We start from the raw sequence: 22,679 nt of genomic DNA, 5'->3' as shown, positions 1-22,679 counted from the left end.
GGAGAAAATGAGAACCCAGAGAAAACCCACGGAAATATGTTGCAATAGAGCAGAGGAGCTGGACTTAACTTAGGCCTATATAGAAAATTGCAGGTTGCTTGCATGTAGAGAAACGTATTGACTTACGTCTATAACAAGACGATTACAATAAAATAAATAAATAAATGAACCCACAGCTCGTACCGAACAGTATTCCGTCCTGTTATAAACTTAAAAAAAAAAGAAAAAAATAACAGAAGTTCTTTTATGGGAATAACTTCTGGAGTGATAAAGCAAGAACAGAACTGAAATAAATTAATATTTTTGCCATTAATTTACCAACAAATTCTCACATGAAAAGACAGAAGAAAGAACTTGGTTTTCCCCAATCTGTGGTCGGTCACTAACTTCTAAGTTCTATGAACTTCTAAAAAGATAATTACTTCTGAACGTCCTGTAGTCACAGTGAGTGACGCAATCACATTCTATTCCGTGACATCACAAGTCAGCTGGAAAACAAATCAGGTGGGAAAATAAGAACAAGAGGAAACAAGGAATGAAGAATGCAACAAAGGTGATTGTGATGTACGTAGGTTAAAAGGAAGGTAAAGTTAAAGGAAAAAACAACATAAACTTCATTAGTCACCATTTTCTGTTTAACACATGAAAAGTTTTCTAATACTCATTTTTTAAAATACATGGCCGTCAATACTTTCTCTCGACATTCTTTCCTCCCGTTCTGGCCCTTGGGGTCATATGTTAATCTTTGTCTCTTTGCCACGAAAGAATGGATGCGTAGGATTCAACAAACAACCCATTTGTCAGTGTTCATAGTTTATGAAATTTTCCACTAAAAATGATGGTATGCAAAACTTACACAATTTACAGCATTTTGTGTGTGTGTAATTTTACACCTGTACAGGGCATTAATAAACTTCGTGTCATAAATTTAGAAAGTGCTTCGTAATATCAAATGAAAGAACAAAAGTTCTAATAATCGTGTTTTGGAATACGCAGAGTTACAGAGTTACAACAAGGGAGTGTGGTGGCTCAGGAGTAAAGTGCTTACTTCTGGTGCGTGGGGGTCCCTGGTTCGATCCCCGATAAAGTAAGTTTGTGGTGGACAACATAGTACCGTGGATTTTCTTCGGTACTCCCATTTCTCCTACAATCTCAGTCCTCCAAGTCTTCACTTGCCTGAACCACCAGTTTTTCCTTAGCCTAAAGGGAACAATCGTGAGACATAAAGCTTTAAAAATTCATTTCATTTCAGAGTTACAACTAGTGTGCGTTTCTTTTTCTGGAATCGAGACGAGACGAGGATTCTACAAAAATTTACGAAGTGAGACGAGAAAAAAACTTATTTTTCGTCTTATCTTGTCTCGTGAATAATACTAGTTATCTCACTTTGTGGTAGGCAAATATTGTATGCGTGAGTTTTCTCGAGGGTTCTCCCGTTTCCTCCCACTTTCTTTATTCCACCATTTCATTCATTTCTCATCATCATCGTCTCCTTTAGCCTTGCCGGCATAATCGTGGGACGTAAAACTGAAAAATTTCATTTCATTTCAATACTAGTTATGTCGATCAAGAATGTAAAGCATCACGTTTGAAATATCCTGGCCTGAAACCTATGGGATCTTTCGCAAGCGATTCAATGAATTACCCCAGGAATAGACTGCGCATTATCTAAATATCCATCTTTCGCAATCCTCTGGTACCCAGATAGCGAGTACTCGATTACTACTTAAAAGTATATCCCTGCACATCAATTTACTTGACACAATTCCAACGGTTTAACTTTCCAGAATGGGCTTGATGATCAAAAGATTTAACCAAATATTTTCACGGTTAAAGTCTCAATTCAGGTATATTATGATAGCCAGCTAATCTCTTCTTATTATGCATGAAGTTGAAAAGAAAGAAAAAAAAAACAAATCATACAATTTATCATTTCTATTCGCGGACCGCCATTTGGCTTGCTCCCTTTTCTCCCTCTAGCGTCGTCAGTGTTAATTACTTTTTCGCAATAATGCTAATTTAGCCTTTTTTGTGGCTAAATCTAGCCTTTTTGAAGAGGCATTTAGCTTACAAATCTACGAACTGCTTATTGCCTTTAATGTAGCGTATTTTATGAAACTATTTTGCCATTTTTGACTTTTTTTATTAGCAGTAAAATTAATTCTAAAAATACTTTTTTATTTGAGAATAAAGTATAATTTAAAAAAAAAATAGCCTATTTGTCGTTATATATTATCTTATTAATTGATTTCTAGACAGAGGGTGTTTTATTATGCGACGGACACTTGTTTTTCATTTTTCTTCTCTCCCCACCCACAGATTTACAACTACTTAACAATACTTATTGACTCAGAAAGAATTCTAATGCCCCTCCCGTAAGAACCCCGTTTGCTGCTTTTTAATTACGAGTATTTTAATTCTCGCATTTCATTGCAAGAATGAAAGTTTTCAATACAAATTGAGTAAACTGTTCGGTTTTTCAAGCCACAAAGATTGTTTTTGTTTATTAAAGAAATCAAATAAGATATCTAATTAACTTGAAAACTCTCAATGCAATCATAATGATTCATGTGGGCGTATCGAGAAATAAGAAGTGTTTGTAAGGACTATGACCTGCCGAAAGAAATACTACTGAAAATTGGGACAATAGCAGTCTATATAAACACAACCAATCCACAATCCAACGATGGTGCATTCAGTTCCAGCTCCTCGGCTAGCTGGAACGTCATCGATGACATTTCAATTCAACTGATAATATAGCTGTTGACTTTCACAAATCAGATGATTTGTTGATGGATTTTATTATAAAGTCGTGTATGTTGTTTGTTATTCTTCAGTGAATAAAATTCAACATTTCAAATTTTACTATAACCCATATAATCCTACACTCACAAAAATGGGATTTACAATCTACAATGTGGGTTATAGGTTAGCAGTTCAAAATCTAGCCATTTTTTGCGTAAAAGTGCTTATTTCTGAAGGTCATATAGCCAATTTTCTTCAGAGGTTGTTTGTTGGCAACACTGCTTTTTCGCTTCAGTTTGTGTTTTACGCTCTATTCGAAACCATTGCTAATAGCTTTTTTAAAAAATAATTTACCTTTTATTTTATTTATTTATTTATTTTTGGTACTGTCCATGTTCTCATTTTGTCACAAAATATGTGATGAGTCTTTCGTTATCTCATTGCTCAGCGACCAGTAAATATTTTACTTTCTCCTAAAGTTATTATTATTTTACTAATTCTTCCTTCTTTTTTACTTCTCGTTCACATGTTATATTATCACTCATCATTTATCTATGTATCATAGCCCAATCACTAGCCAATAACTTCTCTTTCTTTTAAGTGCTATGGTTGACAGTTCTCTACATACGAACTAATTTTTAATTATTGTTCAATTCGGAGCTAACATCCCTTTCCAACACTGAGATTGCATACAGCTAAACTTAAGATACACACAACAAAAATGCATTTTTACCGTCGTTCAACTTTTGGTACACGGAGCTGTGTTCTTTTTATTTTTTTTTTTTAACCCGTGGTTCTCAACTTGTTTATCTGAAGCCCCCTTTGTATACACTGTATACTTCATGTCTCCCGCTCCTTTCCACTCGTTGGCCATACGTGCTTTTTGCCTGATTTCATTTGAAATGCAGTGTTGAATTCTCAAAATCTTTAATAATAATAATAATTAGAGAGCGGATTTTAAGGTGCAGCACCTTTTCTAAAAAGGTAGTTGTTATAACAACCAAAGTTCAAAATATGTATTTCCGGGCATAAAACGGACTGAAATGAACGCACTTTGTTCCACCTTTTTAGTGAATTTTGCACCTTTTTGGTAGATTCATAAAATTCCCCCCCTTTTTTTACTTCTTTTAGCCTTCAACACATTTATTGTCCTTTTCTCTCTTTTTTTTTTAAAAAAAATGGACAGGACAATCAGTTTTATTTAATCTAGTTTACATATAACATTCCACAAATTTAGACGCAATCTTGACAGATTTGCTAGGGATAAATTTGAACTGAATTTGCGAAACAATCCGTACAAAAAAAAAAAAAAAAACCTTTGCAACGTCAACTGAACTTCTTGTCCATGTGCTTACAAGATATGTACCACTGGTTTCCGTTGATGTCGAAAAAAAAAATGAATAGAAATGAAATCTTTGAGTTTTACGTCCCACGGTTATGCCGGTTAGGCTAAAGGAGACGGTGATGATGAGTAATGAATGAAATGGTGGAATGAAGAAAGTGGGAGGAAATGGGAGAATCCCGAGAAAACCCACGCACACGGTGTTTGTCCACCACAAAGTTTCCGTTGATGTCGAGCAAAGTTTCTCCCATACAAGGATCTCCTGAACTCCAAGCGACAGAAACTAACACTCGAAAACATAGAAATGTGCATAATTACGTATAACTAGTTTCTGAACACCCAGTAGTATGTAACAGTTTTTCAAGCCACAATATTGCTAAATTAAAGTTTTCTTTTTTAAAATACTGAGTTCGTTTTCACCACAATTTTATTACAAGAGTGTTAAATGTTGTACAAGTTTGGCATTAAATAAAACAATTTTGCAATTTATGTCCAATGTTTAAAGCCAAGATTTTTACAATATTTGCTGGTGTAATGAATAAAGAATGTGTATGTAACTGCATACTATAGCACTTAATAAAGATATCCTATTAGCCCCTGTTATTCCCTTTCTCCTACCAAATTTTTGCACTTTAAAATCCGGTCCCTAATAATAATAATAATAATAATAATAATAATAATAATAATAATAATAATAATAATAATAATAATAATAATAATAATAATAATAATAATAATAATAATAATGAATAATGAATAATCATGTCCTCACCAACAAAACCCAGCAATACGTCTGTATACCCTTGGAGGAGAGCATTATTTTTTACCAGCTTTGCTCCTACATTCCTTAACAATCATTGTTTTTGTATGTTATTTAATCTAATGTCTCTTTTTACAACATTTGTAATAATTATTTGTAATTACGAATGTAGTTTACTTCTGTCAGAGGCTTGTGGCTCCTAGGCTGGGAACCACTGTTTTTAACCTTTACCTTCATTCTATATTCTCCATAGTTTGCTAATATAGTGCTAATATTACACTTAGGTTCTGTAATAAGATACTGTAATCTACTAAGGAACCCTTTCAGCTTTCTCAAATCGCTCGAGTATTTCATTAGTTTGGGATAATTCTTTAAATACAAAGATGGAAATATTGATTTTTGTACTGTTAGATGAATGTCACATAGAAAAATTACTTACGTCGCCAGAAGGACGATTATGTCACTTAACAAAAGTCAAAGGTGTATTCAAAGCTTATTGTCGTCGTTCAAGGATCAATTCTTTCAGATGAATGGTTTTCCCATGACTCAAACGTGAAACACCCAATTTTCTTCTTCTGGGCGATGAAATCACACAAGTCATGCAGATGACATGATTTTCTTGCCTTGACTTGATAATTCATACCAATAGCAAAAATGTAAATCAAAGAATTGGATGACTAGCTTTCTTTATTAAATATATATACAGTAAAACCTGTCTTTAGCGGGAACGAACGGGATTTGCAAAGATTTCCGTTAAAGATAAGTTTCCGGTTAATGAAGGTGGACCTATGAAAAAAAGTGCATGCTTATAATGGACATACTGAGATAAAGTAAGATAATGTACGATCTTGATCAATTTACAGTATTTATTTCTACTACGAATAGTTACACGCAAAACGCACTGTGAACAGAAAAAAAACTGTACCACGTTAACTTAATTTTTTCAATAGTCAAAGTGGGTTTTCTGTACACATCGCTGCGTCTGCTCAACTTTCTACAAAGACTTTAGGCTGAGAAACCACCCTAAGCATATCTGTGTCATTTTGACATAAGTCAAATGTTGCAGTTCCTTTAAACTTTCGACAGAATCTTGAGAAGTCTTTAGCCTACACTCTTCTTATTTCTCTTCTTCGTCCATCTCCTCCTTTCAGACTTTCCGTATAACTCTCAATTAAAGCATTTATATCAGTCGTGTCTGCTTTGGTTTGCAAATCACTGCCTGCTTTGCTAAAAATATACATATATAACCTCTCATAGGATGTCTAAAAACTCTCTAAATGCTGTACTACGAAACTTGAAATTTTTCGTAAAGGAGCTTGTTTTGATTTTCATTGCCCGGGTAATACAGTTTTCGTTTAATGAAGTGAATATAACATGGTTTTCGCCAGTAAATTCATGGAATCATGAAATATTTCCGTTTAACATAAATTTCCATTTAATAAAGGGTAAGTTGACATGATTGAGGTTTTACTGTATATAAGTGTGGACCAAAAGCCACTAAGGAGACTGTGATTAACTTTTTTATTTATCATTAGTTTCCATTGATATTTCACAGGCTTAAAAACCAAGAATGGGAGATTGTTTACACTTATGCGTGCTGTGTGGAATATAATCTGAGGTATTTGTCCTCTATTATGGGCCTCATTGATGCAGGTCCTGTGTAGTACATGATTCATTACAGAGGTCAACACTTCTGGTCCAAGTGCCTGTATTTGTGCATGAATATTGTCCTTGAGGTTCTGCATTATTGTGATTTGTCAACATACACTTTGGCCTTCAGATAGCTCCAGAGAAAATAATCAACCGGAGTGAGGTCAGGCGAGCGGGAAGACCAGTTTATGTCAAGTGTTTCTCGAGATGATGCGATGGCCAAAAAATGGTCCTCAGAAGCTCAATTGAGGACCTTTCTTTGTGTGCTGTAGCCCCAACTTGTTGAAACCACATCTCTACTGCAGGACGTACAATACTGTGGTCTAAATCATGTTTCGATTTCCGATATCGATCAAAAGTCACCGTTACTGCATTGGCTTCATCATTTTCAAAGAATAATCATTTCTCGTGTCTGACGTCATACCACACCACACAGTGCACTTCACAGAATGCAGTTCGCGCTCATGTGTGGTGTTTGCACTCGAACCAGACGTGTTGACCCCTGTCATGAATCATGTGCTACACAGAGTCCATATCTGTGAGACCCATAATGGCAGACACCTACCTGAGATTTATATTCCACATAAGAGTAAACAATCTCTCATCCTTGGTCTTCAAATTTGTGAAATATCAATGGAAACTAATGATACATGAATGAGTTAATCACAATTATAACCCCTTCGTAATTTTTGGCCCACCGTGTATATACACTAAACTGTTACTAATATCTATATTTGAACTAGCATAAAACTGATTTCTCTGGAATCCCCAAATCGCGTGGGGAGTAGATAAATGAGATATGCCTAAAAAAAATAAAGTGCGTCTATCTTAAATGAACCGGGGTGACTTTCTACCCACCATGACGCACTGTATGTGTCGTTTGTTATTTAAAAAAAAAAGAAAGTAAAGAAAGAAAACAGGAACAAGTTATAAGATACATTTGGTGTGATAATGAAGTTCGTTGTGTATTGTTTTTTAGAAGAATTTGGTACTAAAAATAAACTTCTTTATATATTTCCCACCCAATCCGAATCTAACCGACCAACCAATCTGTTTATCCGTCTAGAGGCACAAAATCTCAAGAAGTACGTGATTGATTACCATGAATTTTGACCACGATGTACTGGGTGAAAAGTTCGGAATCAATTTCGTTGATTGAGGTGATATATTCACTGAAGCCCAATATATGCACAATCAAAAATCGCACCTATGTGCATTATATATAAAGTCTTTTTTAGCATGTAGGTAAGCATGGTCCCTTTGAATTATGCAACCCAGTGTATCCAAATGCCAGATTGGTTGCCTACCGCTCCGTACTTTCAATATAACCAAACTTTTTCACGTAGTGTACTGCTATTTGTTTGTTTCTTTTCTTTTTTTAAAAAATAAAGTATCTTTTATTTCAGAGGGGAAGAAAGATCAGACACTTCCGTACTACCTTCTGTTAACAATCAACTACTTTGAAATATAAACTAATGAGCTTACAAGTGTCACTTCTTCCTATATCTTTTTCTTCCGTATGCCTTCCATCTTAACATGGACGTCGGTTCAGTAGCCCAGCAAGTGTTATGTTTGTCTACGGCTTCTGAATGTTCTTCTCTACGTTCTGTTTGCTCATTTATCATATTCTGTTTCACTAGCCTTTATTTCCAGTTTAAACTCGTAGCATATAGGTTCGTATAATCAATTATGACTTCAGAGGGTGGTCCGGAGTGAAATTTGTCCCAGATACAAAAGTCTCGTCCCGGAATAATTCTCAGATCGTGTTGAACCTGGATTAACAATGTTTTTGAAATACTACTTTCACCCCCTATTTATTCAAATTCCTCCCGGGAAAAAATCTTATGAAATCATTTCTGCGTATAACGATGTTTGGAGTTCCCGTACGCTAGACTTGCCCTTGCTGTCTCCGTTTAACTGTGGTACAATCAATAGATTACAAGAGAAAGACTGAGTAACATGGTACTTTCCTTTATAGTTTTTAAACCTCGAAACGAATTTGAAAGATATATTGGGCCCAGGTGGCTCAGAGGTATAGCGCTCATTTCTGGTGTGTGTGTGGACTCCCCGGTTCGATTCCAGACATCGTGTGTTTTGTGGTGTGGTGGGTTTTTCTCCTGATTCTCCCGTTTTCTCTTATCTTCTATGTTCTACTCTTTTGTTAATTATCATCATCACCGTCTCCTTTAGCCTTGGAGCATAATTATGGGACTTCAAGTGTAGACTATAATACAACGGATGTAAAACGTAATCTATGTGATTCCGTTGAAAACAGGTTTCATAATACATCAATTGAATGCATCAAAATAAGATCTTTGGTTCAAGTCCCAAGATGTTCTAGAGTAATTCTTGTGGTAGGAGAGTCGTGATAAGTGGAAGTGAATCACTATGGACAAATTGGTGAAATAAAAATGTGGAAGGAAACGAGACAGAAAGAAAAAACGGATATGATGTCCACCAAAAACTAGACCTTCAAACGTACCAGGATCACTCCTAATAGTTATGAGCGTTGTAACACAGAGATGCCTTTGTTTCAAAGATTTCTTATTTTACATTTTCTCCCCAGAGTATGGCATTATTTTGCACTTCAATAAGTAGCAGTGTCGCGTGTACATGACGTGAAAGAATTTGATTTTGTATGGCGTGATATTTTCTCAATTAATATTGAAACTGAAAGTTGTAGTAGGCTTCTAGCACTTTTTAGTTTTAGTCAGGGGTACAAGTGGATCTTGAAAGGTAGGGGGACGCATGACGTCACGCTGTTCCCCTTGCCTATCTTTGCCCATTGTAATTATTTATAGAAAGTGGGGGGACGTTACAGATATTTTCTGGAAGTGGGAGGACGGCGTCCCCCCGCGTTCCCCCGCACTTTTACTCCTGGTTTTAGTAGAGTCTAGAATCGTGATGAAATACATTCTTGGAACGCTTAATTGCTAAGAGAAAGCCACTTCTGGCTATCTGGTAAAACTTTCCACTCTATAGCGATCAACGTTAAAACCGGAAGGGTTGATTTTTCCAACTTCCGGTTTGAATAGAGAGTTAAGAGAGAAGATGGTACATATTCTTAGAACGCTAAATCGCTTCTAAACAAACCACTTCTCGCTATCACTTATTTTTTTTAGTCTATGTAAATCAATATCGAAACCAGAAGGTGTAGTTGATCTCTATCACTTCTGGTTTTAGTCGAGAGTTAAGGATGAAGATGAAATTTATTCTTGGAACGTTTAATCGATTGCTTCTCATTATCTATTACCATTCTTGCTCTATAGCGATGCATATTTCAGTAGATAGATCCCTTCCCTAACGAATTCGATTCCTAACTCTTGATTTTCTACACCAAACCCAAAATTGATGATAGTTTATCAAGTATTTCTTGAGATTTTCTCTCTCTCCCGGACGGAGGAACACACAGACAGACATGATAAATATCTAAAGGAGTATTGGTGAACAAAATTCCTCCTAAACAACGTTATATATGAATACGCAAAGTCTTGTAAGAGGTGAAAAAAAAGTGGCGATATTTAAATAATAATAATAATAATAATAATAATAATAATAATAATAATAATAATAATAATAATAATAATAATAATAATAATAATAATAATAATAATAATATTTTAGATGTATTCGCCATGAACCTCCACACATTTCTGGTAGCGTGGCGGAAGCTTCCGTATATCCTCTGAGTAAAAATCTGCCGCTTGAGATTGCAGCCAGTCCAGAACTAATATTTTGAGCACTTCACTGTCGTTGAAATGCTTCGATGCAAGCCATTTTTTGAGGCTAAGGAAAAAGAAACAAATCGCTGGGAGCAGGGTTGAGGCTGTAAGGGAGATGATTGAATAGTTCTAATTGAAATCAATTGTCGCAACAGCATGAGCAGCTGTGTGTGTGTGTGCGGATGTTGTCATGGATGAAGAAAGAATTCCAGAACGTAGGATTCCTCTCCGCCGATTTAGTGTGACGAATCACAGATTATTCACTTTTTGGCAATACACATCTGCTGTTATTGTTCCTTCTAGTTCCAAGAATTCCACAAGAGTCACACCCTTTTGGTCTCAAAACACGGTTGCCATGATTTTATTAACTGTTTGTTTTGATTTCTTTTTTGCTTTAGGAGAACCAGAGTGCAGCCAATGCAATGACTGCTGCTTCCACTCTCCATGGCGTACGATACCTAGGTTTTATTCCTCGTCACTATGTGAGAAAACAGGTTATACCCATCCTTCTCACAACGGGTCAAAAAAAATCACGTACAGCTGTCATTCTTTGTTGTTTGTGAGTGTCTGTAAGAAGTTTTGGCACCCATCTCGCACACAGTTTGAGATAATCCAGCTTATCAGTGATAATTCGATGCCCTGTTTTCGCAGATACTTCCGGAACCTCTTTGGCTTCTTCAATTATTGTGAACTGGTGATAGGATCGCATTTTCTCGTTAATACGTTCTACCAAATCGTCTGTTTGAATACTAGACCTTCTGCTCACTCATGAACATTTGAACGCTCTTCCCAAACTCTCTGCACCATTGGAAGACCTTCCCTCCACTCTTTACTGTCGCTCCCTGCGTGGCATACAATTCCTGATGGATGTCCACTGCATTCTGGCCTTTGAAGTTCATAAATTGTTTGACAGATCTTGCTTCATATTTGGCGGGATTTTGTATTACGGCAGTCATTTCACCTTACTCGTACTCGCGCGTATGCAACTCCACTCGGAAGATTCTATCTGTGTTATCTACTAGGCACAGAATACTTAGGGTATGCTGGTGCGAATGCTCAACTTCATCACTGTTGCCAGCCCCACTGAGCCTCTAATCTCGACTCTGTTCTTAGTCCATCTAATCTGTCTGTAAAAGGGTAATAAAGCAAAAACGGGATATATAAGTGGGTAATAAGTGGGATATATATATATATATATATATATATATATATATATATATATATATATATATATATATATATATATATGTGTGTGTGTGTGTGTGTGTGTGTGTGTGTGTGTGTGAGTGAGTGTGTGGTAGATCCGGTTTCAAAATTGGATCTCACTTCCGATTTCAATATCACAGCAAAAAGCGTAAAAAAAAAAAAAAAAAATTAGAGAGATAGAAGTCGTCTTTTGACATACAGCCTCCGAAGATCAGGTCATTCCTCTATTAAAACCGGAAAAAGTAGATCTTCCGGTCTCAATATTGATTCTCTGCATAGTTTCGAATTACTGTATTCTAGTTTCAGAACGTGAAACAAGCGAAACAAAGTTGTATTTGATTCCAGAAGTTAATTAACAAAAGTATAAACAATACAAATTAAACAACGTCAATGTGGAAACGTTTCTCACGTGTTAATTTGTTTGTCGCTCATCAAGAATTTAAAAAGAAAACTTTCTTTAAAAAAAAAAAAAAAAAAACAAGAAGGAAAAAGAAAAAAAATACTTATTTACCAAGGTCGTATTGTACATAAATACGCATTTCTTAGATTTAATATGATCTTGAATCGTAAAAATAATTAAAAAAAAAAAAAAAGATGCATTGTTTGATCTAAGGATCTATCTACATTACGCAACAATTTCATTAAAACGAGCTACTCTTTCACATTGTGGCAATAGAAAACCGCGAGCCCATTCCATCTACCGTTCTCTTCGGAAACACACAATGCCCCAAGGTTGAGGACAATTGCTACAATACGCTTCACTTTGTTCACTTACTACCTTACACATTACGTTAAAGACAATCTCTTTATTGTTGATGAATGAAGCTTTCGAAGCTCCTTAAAACATTGTCTTTATTTTCAAGGACTTACTACATCTATAGCAACAAACACAACGGTACATCTAAAATTAATTACATTTAAAATTATTTTAAAAAATACATCTACTTGATCGAGTCGTACTCCATCTTTTTAGCTCTCAAATATCAAGAAACGCGGAATTATTTTAAACCGGAAGTCCAAATATAAAATTTCACAACTCTAAGCTTAAGGAATTCCGAGATATTTACATCTTATTAATAAAAATTATTACTCCTTTTACCCTCTTCCAAGGTAAATTTCCAAAAAATCCACCCTCAGTGGAACCTTACGTCACAAATTTTATGTAGAGCTCCTTCGTGGCCAAGCGGTTAGCCTACACGCCTTTGACGTGTTAGGCCGGGGTTCGATTCCCGCTGGAAGTTCATGTGGGCTAATTAGTTGCAACTAATTAGCCAATAAATAGCCCATAATTCTGGCGTTTGAATTTAGTCGATCGGACTATTCTGAGCGAATGAAGGGTTCTAGCTTGATGTCAAACTAGACTCGCCCATTTTGATTGCGATTTCCCGCTAAACAGTAAGAGTCCAAAATTTGGAATTGGAGCAACTAATTAGCCCATAAATCGCCCATTATTTCGAGATATGTTCCGGTGGTTTTAGTGTTGGTGGTTGGTCTCACTTGACACGGGGTTATATTTTTACAAAACAGTCATAGCATACACACAATAACTATTACAGACTTTTACGAAGAGCATGTCCTACACAAAATATCAAACTAAATTAACATCTGGAGGCTAAAGTGACACTGAATTTATATTTTCGCTTTGTCATCTTTGTACATTTGACGAATGAAGTACTCTTTATTTTGTCTTTCTGCTACTATATACGTATATAAACAAATGGAAAAGTGTACCATTTCTACTATTTTCATATTATCCGCTCCAAAATGCTTCTTGGATGAGTAAAGTAATGCGGTATCATCTAAAGTGCACGGTTCCAAATTACATGGGTACTCGGATAAAATTTTTAATATTACATTCCATCGTTTACGTCGTTTAGGCTAAATGAGACAGATGGTCAAAGACAATGAATGATTGTGAAAGAATTTGTGGAATAAAAAGTTAGGAGGAAATCGGAGAATTTAAAAGAAACCCACGATCATGGTATTCACCACGAACCCACAAACTTACATGGTTATGGAATAGATCGTTCGTACCAGAGGTGAGCACTCTACCACTGAGCCAACGTTCGAAATTTTTCCACCAGAAGGCCTTGGCGTAATATATTACATTTTTGTAGTCAAATACATTTTATAGCGCAGCGAAAAAAAAAATAATTAAAATAAATCATTTTACAATCCATGATGACTTCAATCAGCAGTGGGGGGGCGCGGTGGCTCAGTGGTAGAGCGTTCACCTCCGTTGTTTGGGGTCGCTGGTTCGATTCCAGCTCGCGCCGTGTGGACTTTGTGGTGGACAAACACCGTGCTCGTGGGTTTTCTCAGGGTTATCCCGTTTCGTCCCACTTTCTTCATTCCACCATTTCATTCATTTCTCATCATCACCATCTCCTTTAGCCTAATCGGCATAACCATGGGACGTAAAACTCACAGCATAGATCCATATGCACACATACTTGGTGAAGAAATGACGCAATGATGTGGAATTTTCAAGATATAAAAAAATATCCCAAATTTTGCGGTCTTGGTGAAGTAGTGGTTCCCAAAATATATAGAAAATCGTTAAAGTTGTTTTGAGAAAATCTTGTGAACAAAAGCTCACCGCTGTAAGTAAATTACGTTATAAGTGTCTATTCTCGGGGAGGTGTCAAATAAGGCGCCTGGTTAAGGGAATCAATGTTCCAACTGAGGTTGCTAGTTCATTCATTATCCTTCCAAAAAAAAAAAAAAATCTTGACATCATTTCCATACATTGTAATATTTGTATATTACATGGAAAACTGGATTCAGATGTACTGCAGTTAAGGTGGATCACCACCCGGAAGTCAATACATATTTGAGCTCATCACCTTAATTACTGCGTAATGAAATGTTATATATTATAAGTATTGTATTATCAGATAGAATTATGTTTCAGCTACAACACAAGACACTGATTCATTTGGTTGTGTCTCCTGATTTCGAAAAAGATAACAAAGAAAATATCGATTCGTTTTACAATGAGCACAAAAGATGGCACTTGCTATTAGATCTTACTAGAAGTGCTCCGTTTTATGGAATGTTTTTTGTATGCGTAAAGTATTTGAAAGTAACGATCTTATTACGAAATAGATATATTGTTTGACCGTTTTTTTGTGTTATGTTTCACGTTTTATTTAAATATTAATTTGCATGTAAGGAAATAGATTTTGAGAAGAAACTTGCACAGAACACCATAATGCGTTGTTGCAAAATTTGTACGTTTGCTGTGGTAGTCAGAATAAGAAAATTTCTGGATTCCAGCATTGCAGTTCGAGAAGCGAAATTTAGCTGTGAATTGCGGTAAGGTTCAAAAACTAATTTCTCCAGTAAGTATCCAAGCAGAATTCCATGATTACTTCCTTTATTACCTAGTATCAGTAAACACTCGATACAATCTGGTAATGTCGCACTATTCAAGCAGCGTACGTTTAGCATGAGACCGAGGACACCTAGTGATCCACCTAATACTGCTTATTGTGTGACTATTTTTATTTTTATTTTTTTGTGATTTTCTTCCCCTCTTCCTACTTATTGTTTTATTTTATTTTATTTTATTTTTTTTGTTTTGTGGTCCATAATTAGAGGGTACTTATAAACTGGAGGTTTTGGTGAGACGTAAGAAGTAAGAGTTCATCTCTTGTGCGAATCAGAACGCTAAGAGATGGACCTTCATGAAGTTTCTCGGTCATCATGGTACAGTGTCGCAATATGTTTGTGTCTCGGACCATTTTTGACAGAAAAAAATAATACAATAAAAGTACATTTTTGTAGATGAACAGCACGACAAAAACTCTTGAAAATTTTGTACGAATAATAGCAGAAGGATTGTGAAACTTACACTTCTTACAGAAATTGATTAATAAGAAATAATACACACGCAAAGGTCCAATTGCACACATTGGCATAGTGATTTTCAATATTAGAGGCTGCTTTCTGTAGGAGACAACATATGTAGTATAAACTTAATCTTGTAGTTAGTTTTTTGCAACCTTTTCGACAATCAGTTACAAAGGTTCGATCCCACTTTTCGAAGTCTTGTTCACTCCATACCCTCCACCACCTCATTCCTATAGTACCGTAAGAGCTTTTTGTGTTTTTGATCTTGAGTTTGATTTCTTTCGAGAATGAATTAAATCACTGCTACTCTAGGGAAGGGTACCCTAATTTTAGGACCATGTTCTCATTACAATAACTTTTTCATCCTTTATTTGACCTTTTTTCTGAAAAATTAATGATAAGGACTTTATCAGTGTTTCATTGCAAATAAATCAATAATTTAATTGTTGAATTGCTGTACCTAGATCTAGATGAGGAATCTAAAATTCTTGTCTCATCGGAGCCTAATTGTCGATGACAACTATGCGCATTGGCAACGAATCTGTCCGTCAACTATGGCGCAAAACTCTGCAATGTTCGACAGCTCAATCGTCTATGGAATCTTTCAATGTCGATAAACGTGAAGAAGAAAATGTTGTTTCCCAAATTTAACTTTATTTACTTATTTGAATGCAGGTAGAAATCAATGGGATGTAAGTTATGTAGAAATATATTTAATGTTATTCTGTTTTCTAGGTTTAATCCGGCCAACCTCTACCTGAATTTGGGGTGGGCCTACCCTGCATTTGCAGAGTACCAGACTAGGCCTTCCGCCTCTGATTTCTGCGATTATGAAACCAATGCCATCATCTGATCTTAGTCAAACACTGATAAATCATGGCGTTTACCTATCATGCGCGAACTCTTAGTTCCTACAATCTGCCTCCTAGCCCCATACTTATGCACTACAGATTTGTGTTGATTCATATAACGAAATGTTCGGTACTGTTCGAAGATGGGAGGGGAGAGACAAATCAGTGTTCGTTCTGTGTATATATAGCAACCGTACAAGTGGCGTCATTATGCATCTATATTCAATGTTATAAAAGAAGTACTTGTAGAGTTATACTTAAAGAAACAAAAACTAAAAGTCTACAAAATTTGTGATTATTCTATAAATTCTTACCAATCATACGACAGATCCTTTGAAGCACAATATACCCCTTTTAGTTTGTATACATTTTCCAAGTTTATTTAGGGATATTTTATAGTAACAGCTTATGTAAATTCTAACTATATATAATGTAATTTTTAAATCTATTACGGTGAATCACTGGCAAATATACCGCCACACCGCTGATGTTAAATTACAATCAATTGTCATAGTGAATACAAAATGAAATGAAATAGAATATTTGAGTTTTACGTCCCACGATCGTGCCGACTAGGGATAAAGGAGATGATGATGATGAGAAATGAATGAAATGGTGGAATGATGAAAGTAGGAGGAAACAGGAGAAGTTCGAGGAAACTCACGCACACGATGTCTGTCCACCATAAAGTTCACATAGCGCGAGCTGAGATCGAACCAGGGATCCCATGCACCAGAGGTAAACGCTCTACCACTGAGCCACCGCAGCCTCGATATGATGAATATTAAAATAAAAAATTATTTACCATTATTAATACTATCAGCCGTTATATCTATCGTCACATATACAATGAAAAACCTTTTAACGGACACCTTCATAATTTGGCCAGACTTTTTTGTCTGACAGAAATATATGTATTTTTAGCTGTAAGCGCCCGTCGTGGTCGACTCTTAACTCAAAACATCGATTAAAAGAGAGAGAAAAGTCCTTATTCCGTTTCCCGGTATTTATCCTTTACTGTTCTATAAAACCCCACACAACCATGAAGTAAGGGGGTTTGCATACACACAAGAAACCACAAGAAACCTCAAAAACCACAAGAAACGTTTTCGCGTACATTTTCACCCTTAAATCTGACCCCCGAACCGAAAGTAGAATAAAAAGGTTTCGTACAGGATTAGATCTGTGCAAAGATCTCTGTATTCATAGTTTGGTGCTTCTAGGTTACTACTTTCAATGCAAAAAGCCGATGACAGACAGACCGACAAATATACATACACATTATTTTATTAAGCTTTTGGTTATTAACTTCTGGTTAATCAACAGTCACATGCAAATACTATTGGTTTAACCACCAACGGTGATATATTGGACAATAATGTCAACGTGAAATAATTATATATAAATAATATACTAATATACATGAACCAAAAGGCACATAAGTACTTCCTAATTTTCTAGTTCCTCATAATGCCATATGTTCCATGTAGAAGTGAGCAAATATATAGCCATACTGAACATTGGAATAAGAAATATGATGCGAAGAAATGTACGGATGAATTCTCTCCCATGGTAGTTATTTGCAGCAGTTTTTAACCATATCCAAAATCCGATGAAACGGTAGTATTTTAAATTCTTACTTGTATATTGACATCCACATAATTCACAATGCCTTGTGTTGGATTCCGTAAGCCATCTTTCCAGACACGCTAACTGAATGAACAAAAGTCATAGATCCTTTGCAGAAACATGGGGATTCTAAGTTTCCTAGAGTGAGTGTTGATCAGTAGCATATTCTACAGATTAATTCAACAGAAGAACGTGAGCGTCTTAACATATCAGAAGGAGAGAAATTGTTATTCATGCTGTATATGCTATGTTTGAGTAACAAATGAGTACTGGAACTTGTCTGTCGTGATGAAGGAGAAATATGGCATTCTTGTCACAATCCCTCATATTACTCTCTCCTCGATGGATCAGGTTCAGAAAACAACCACTTGTCAAGTAAGCCTTTATTCAACGTTCTATATTGCCTAGAGACTGAAACCATATAGCAGGTCTTTGGCTTGCTTCATATCCATACGAATCATAATGATAATTACCTGATAGATATACTAAACGTCCCGAATCGTTCCTGTAGACACTGTTTAGGTTGAGACGTAGTTCTGAACTGTTTGTCGATGAATCCTCTGTTTGGTTTCCTGAAGTTTCAGTGCCGACCCCTTGAATATGACCTATTGACAAACTTGTCATACCGGACTATATCTGCATTCATAGATCTGCTTAACAACCGATAAGCATACCTTGTGCAGAATCGGTGTCCAAGATGGTATTGGTTTGATTCAACAAACCGTATGAACCATTACTTGAAGATTACGTAACTAGTTGATCAGGTGTGTTGTTAGAATATCATATCAACATGACTAAATTATTTTGTACCAACTTTGATTTTTCTTATCAATGATAGTAAAAGAAAGGAAAAGTAATAGTTAAAAGAAAGGAAAAGTAATAATAATGATTGCACGCAGGCTATGTAATACAATACAGTACTTGCCAATTATCAGCGCATTCACCTGGGGAAGCTCTTTGAAGCTCACAAGCAAAGGGTCCAAATGGATGAATCAAGTTGCGGGATGAGACATAGTGCGCCTGATAGAGGATGTGAAAATATGTGTATGTGCAAAGTTATAGCGGCTGAGCGCCGTAAGAAACAGAGGGGGAGAGGGAGAAGGGCTATGCTATGTTATAGAAATACATCAAATACACTGTTGAATCGTAAAAATAGTGAAAGATAGACAATACAAACGGTGGTAGTTTCACATATTGGCAAAAGAAGAATGAGCAGAGTAGATCACGAACCTCTGCCGCCATCTTAAAATCCGACATTTTGAAAACTGAGATATTTTTGAAATTCATATAATCAGATTCATCACCGCCTATTTTAGCTTAGCCGGTATTAACGTGGGACGTAAAAGTAAACGATTTTTAATGGAATACAGAATACGTACGAGTATGTGACTGTAGTGATATATTAAATTACATAACAACGAAAATAAGCACCTTAATTTAAATACAGAAATTAAACACATAAATCACTATCTCAGCCTTCGTACATCATTATTATGAGCGTATGTGTAGTTTCTTCTGGAGTTTCACCTAATTATGTATGATATCCACGCCAACTTAAAAAAACAAAAACAAAAAACAAGGGTTTTTCTTTAAAAAATTGTTTATTTTTGAGTTTTGCGTCCCATGATTATGGCCCTTTAGGCTAAAGGAGACAATGAGAAAGGAATAATAATAACGAGATGAAAGAATAATACACAACAAAACGCAAGCTCTGAGCGGGTTTCAAACCTGCGACAGAAGGTTTTACGATCACCAGCTTAATGCCTTAGACCAGTGTTTCTCAAAGTGTGGGTCGCGACCCACTGGTGGATCGCGGGCCGTTCTTTAGTGGGTCGCGAGAAGTTTTTCCCTTTAATTATGAAAAAAAATTATTTTGATGCAGAAACATCTTGTAAAGTATATTCAGGAAATGAAAATTCCAAGTGTTTGTTAATGACGTGAAGAGATGGTGGTTACTCAGAGCCCTGCCCTGTTGTATAGTCAGCAGAGATGCTGGGTTAGGATGGAAGGAGAGTATGTGAGTCAAAATCTGTCACGGGGTAGGGCATTGCGTCGGGAGTAGTGTTAACTGTGTGTTACCCTTCTATGGAAAAATTAGAGATGTGATTTACAAAATTTAATTGCTTTGAAATACACTACCATTACGTAAAAGTCAATGTGTATTTGAATAAAAGGAGATGGGCCACAAAATACTTTTTAATGTTTAATGTGGGTCGCGGTAACAACAAGTTTGAAAACCACTGCCTTAGACCGTTCAGCCACGGTGGGGCAAGAGGACGGTTGTGCCCGTTAACGTTGTCCGTCTCCCTCCCGGGACTACGCCCAAACATGTTATATTTTAATGTAAGTCAAGTAATATCTAGAACTATTATTTTTTCTACACAAAAAAGGAGAAACAGCAGGTCCCTAAAATGTCTCTGCCACTCCGTTTCTCCCTCTCCCCAAGAAATTTAAGCTGGCGTCTTCACTATTCAACCATGACAGCCAGAACCCTCTTGAAAGAATTTCAAAGTAATGTCCAGTCCATATACTAAGTTACAGCACTGCTTGGAAAAGTTTCTTCTGATGTAGGCACCAGTTCTGACAACCAGTCGCCACAATAATAACCTACAAATCCAATTTGATATCTAAGCTTAAATGTTTTGGTTTAAATTGGCTACGTATCAGACTCATATTTCTAGTTTCCATGGAAATATGGTGCCCAGCGTTTTTAGAGCCCTGAACCCACAGAAATGAAAATTTTAAATTATTCAGCTGGATTTTCCAATAACATGAAAGTAACTACATGTACCAAATTTATTATTTTTTTCTTTTAATTGCCGTTATAACAATCTGCACTGTATACAGTAAACGAGCAGCGGACTTGATTACTTAATGCTACCAAATCGCTCAAATCAACGATATCCTTCATCAGTTACGAATTAAGACCACTTTAACCCTTTTCCAGGATTTGCTTATTTCATTTTTGCGGCCATTTGCCCTGGAGTACAGGCAGTGAGCCCAGCAGTGGGATACGGCAGAGTAGCCAATTGCCAACATTGGCCGTGTGTTTAATTTGCCGCTTTGCCGGTCATTTGCCAACCAAATTCAATTACCATCAGCAACTCTACGAAAGAAAAATTAAAATTGAAATGAGGAGAACGAAAACGAACTTGTTTGATAAATGACGGCAAATTGTTGGTTCGCCAACATACATACATACCCTTTACGTTGAGTCAGTGTAGTTTTCAAGTGTAATGGTACAATTTTCAGTTCTGAATCTACTGACCCGTATGGCCTATGTAGATCCAAAAAAGCGTACTGGTAGGGATAATAGAATCGAAACCATACGCTGTGTTTACAGTACCAATTTTCATTTTTGAAGAAAAATAACTTCATTAGTAGGAAAAGAAGTGAACAATTGGAAAATGTGAAAATAAAAGTACAATTACTTACCGGCTGGTCTCTTCCTTAAAGGACAGCATACTCCAAATTCATTCTCAGCAATTTTGCATGGTTCTTTCCTTAACTCTGGTATTTCTGCATAGAACGTTACACATTTCACAAGGGGTCGGCATCTTCCAGCTTCTCCAGCATGTGTAGCACATGGAGGGCCAATGTCAGATTTACTATCAGCTGGTAATTGGTTAAACACTATGCGTTCCTGATTCACAGCTGGCTGTTGTTGCTGAAAAGGGGGAGGAGGAGGAGGTCGTTGTTGTGGAGGACGTTGTCCAAACACTTGTTGTCTAAAGGGTTGTTGACTGACAGGAGGCCGCCTTGTTTGTTGTCCAAACACTTGCTGTCTAATTGGCTGTTGAGTTGTTGCAACTGGTTGAATAGTGTTTTCTTGTTGCTGCACCGTAAATGATGGTTGTTGTTGGCCAAACACTTGCTTTGGTGGTGGTGGCTGGGTCGATTGTTGCACTTGGTTAATGTCAGGTAAATTTAAATCTAAATTCAATTGCGAAATGTTTTGTATTCGGCCCGGTGGGAACCCTTGGTTAGAGATTTGCCGTTGTAATTGGTCTTGTAATTCTTGCTGTTGCTGTTGAATTTGTTGTAATTTCAACAGCAAATCTTCTAAATTTCTCTGCAACAGCAGACGACGGTTTGGTTCCGCAGCAAATTGTTGTTGTCGTTGAATACTTTGAATTCGTTCCATAATCTTATGAGACTGGAACTGAAGCTGTTGTTGAAGTAACTGTTCAGGAAACAACTCCTTTCTCGCAAATTCTTTCACTTGATTATTTTGTGCCACAATCATACAGATACAAAACGATAAAAGAAATAAAGAAAATTTTGTCCAGTGCACAACACATGACTCGACGCCGCGACCCCACCGCATGATGAACTTGCGAAAAATAAAAAGAGGAAGGAAACAACAGACTGGCTAGCGGGCAAGAAATGGAAGGTGTTGACCGGACGATATGATAACTGGTAAAAGAATAAAAGCCTTTGGTCTCTGCTTTATGGATTGACTGACTGACTTCTCAAGAACTGGAAAGCCAGCCAGCCAACCAGCCAACTAGAATATCTGTCCTTGGGAGGCTCTCGCGTAGTTGTTGGTCGTTTTCTCACACACCCGCTCTCACACGTGAACATAAAAACACATCATACTATTAAACAAAAATCCTCATAAGACACATCTTCGCGAAAAAAAAGAAAAGAAAAGAAAAAAAGAAAAATCCTCACCACACGACTCTAGAGGATAATCAAGGAATAATTTTATCTTTATAGATACCGCTTCACGTAGCAGATCAACGAAAGATGTGTAATCGAGAAAATTGCAGATTAATACAACGAAAGAAGGAGAAGTTTGCTAAGAAGCCTTTTGATTGCATGGTCTCTCGTGTGGGTGGATGAGGTAATGTTCTCGAGTACAAAAACCTGTTTGTATTCCTTTTTTTTTTTTTTAAGTTATATCATTTTTGGGATGA

The 22,679-nt window shown here is 36.3% G+C and overlaps 1 protein-coding gene across 1 annotated transcript in view; it reads right to left on the bottom strand.

Moving 5' to 3' along the window:
• The window catches only part of LOC145668343 (salivary peroxidase/catechol oxidase-like), a gene marked incomplete in the record, with an annotated part of 67,866 nt that extends 45,596 nt beyond the window's left edge, over positions 1–22,270 (bottom strand). Inside the window, 1 exon segment of the mRNA XM_081736103.1 lies at positions 21,196–22,270. Coding sequence (XP_081592229.1) covers positions 21,196–22,087 — 892 coding nt within the window.
• Between the last annotated feature and the right edge of the window lie 409 nt (positions 22,271–22,679).

Source organism: Thermobia domestica, chromosome 13 (genome assembly GCF_964235325.1).
Source record: "Thermobia domestica chromosome 13, izTheDome1.hap1.1, whole genome shotgun sequence".
NCBI classification, from domain to species: domain Eukaryota; kingdom Metazoa; phylum Arthropoda; class Insecta; order Zygentoma; family Lepismatidae; genus Thermobia; species Thermobia domestica.
The sequence above is the reverse complement of the archived record's forward strand: the minus strand, read 5'-3'. Positions and strand labels throughout refer to the sequence as shown.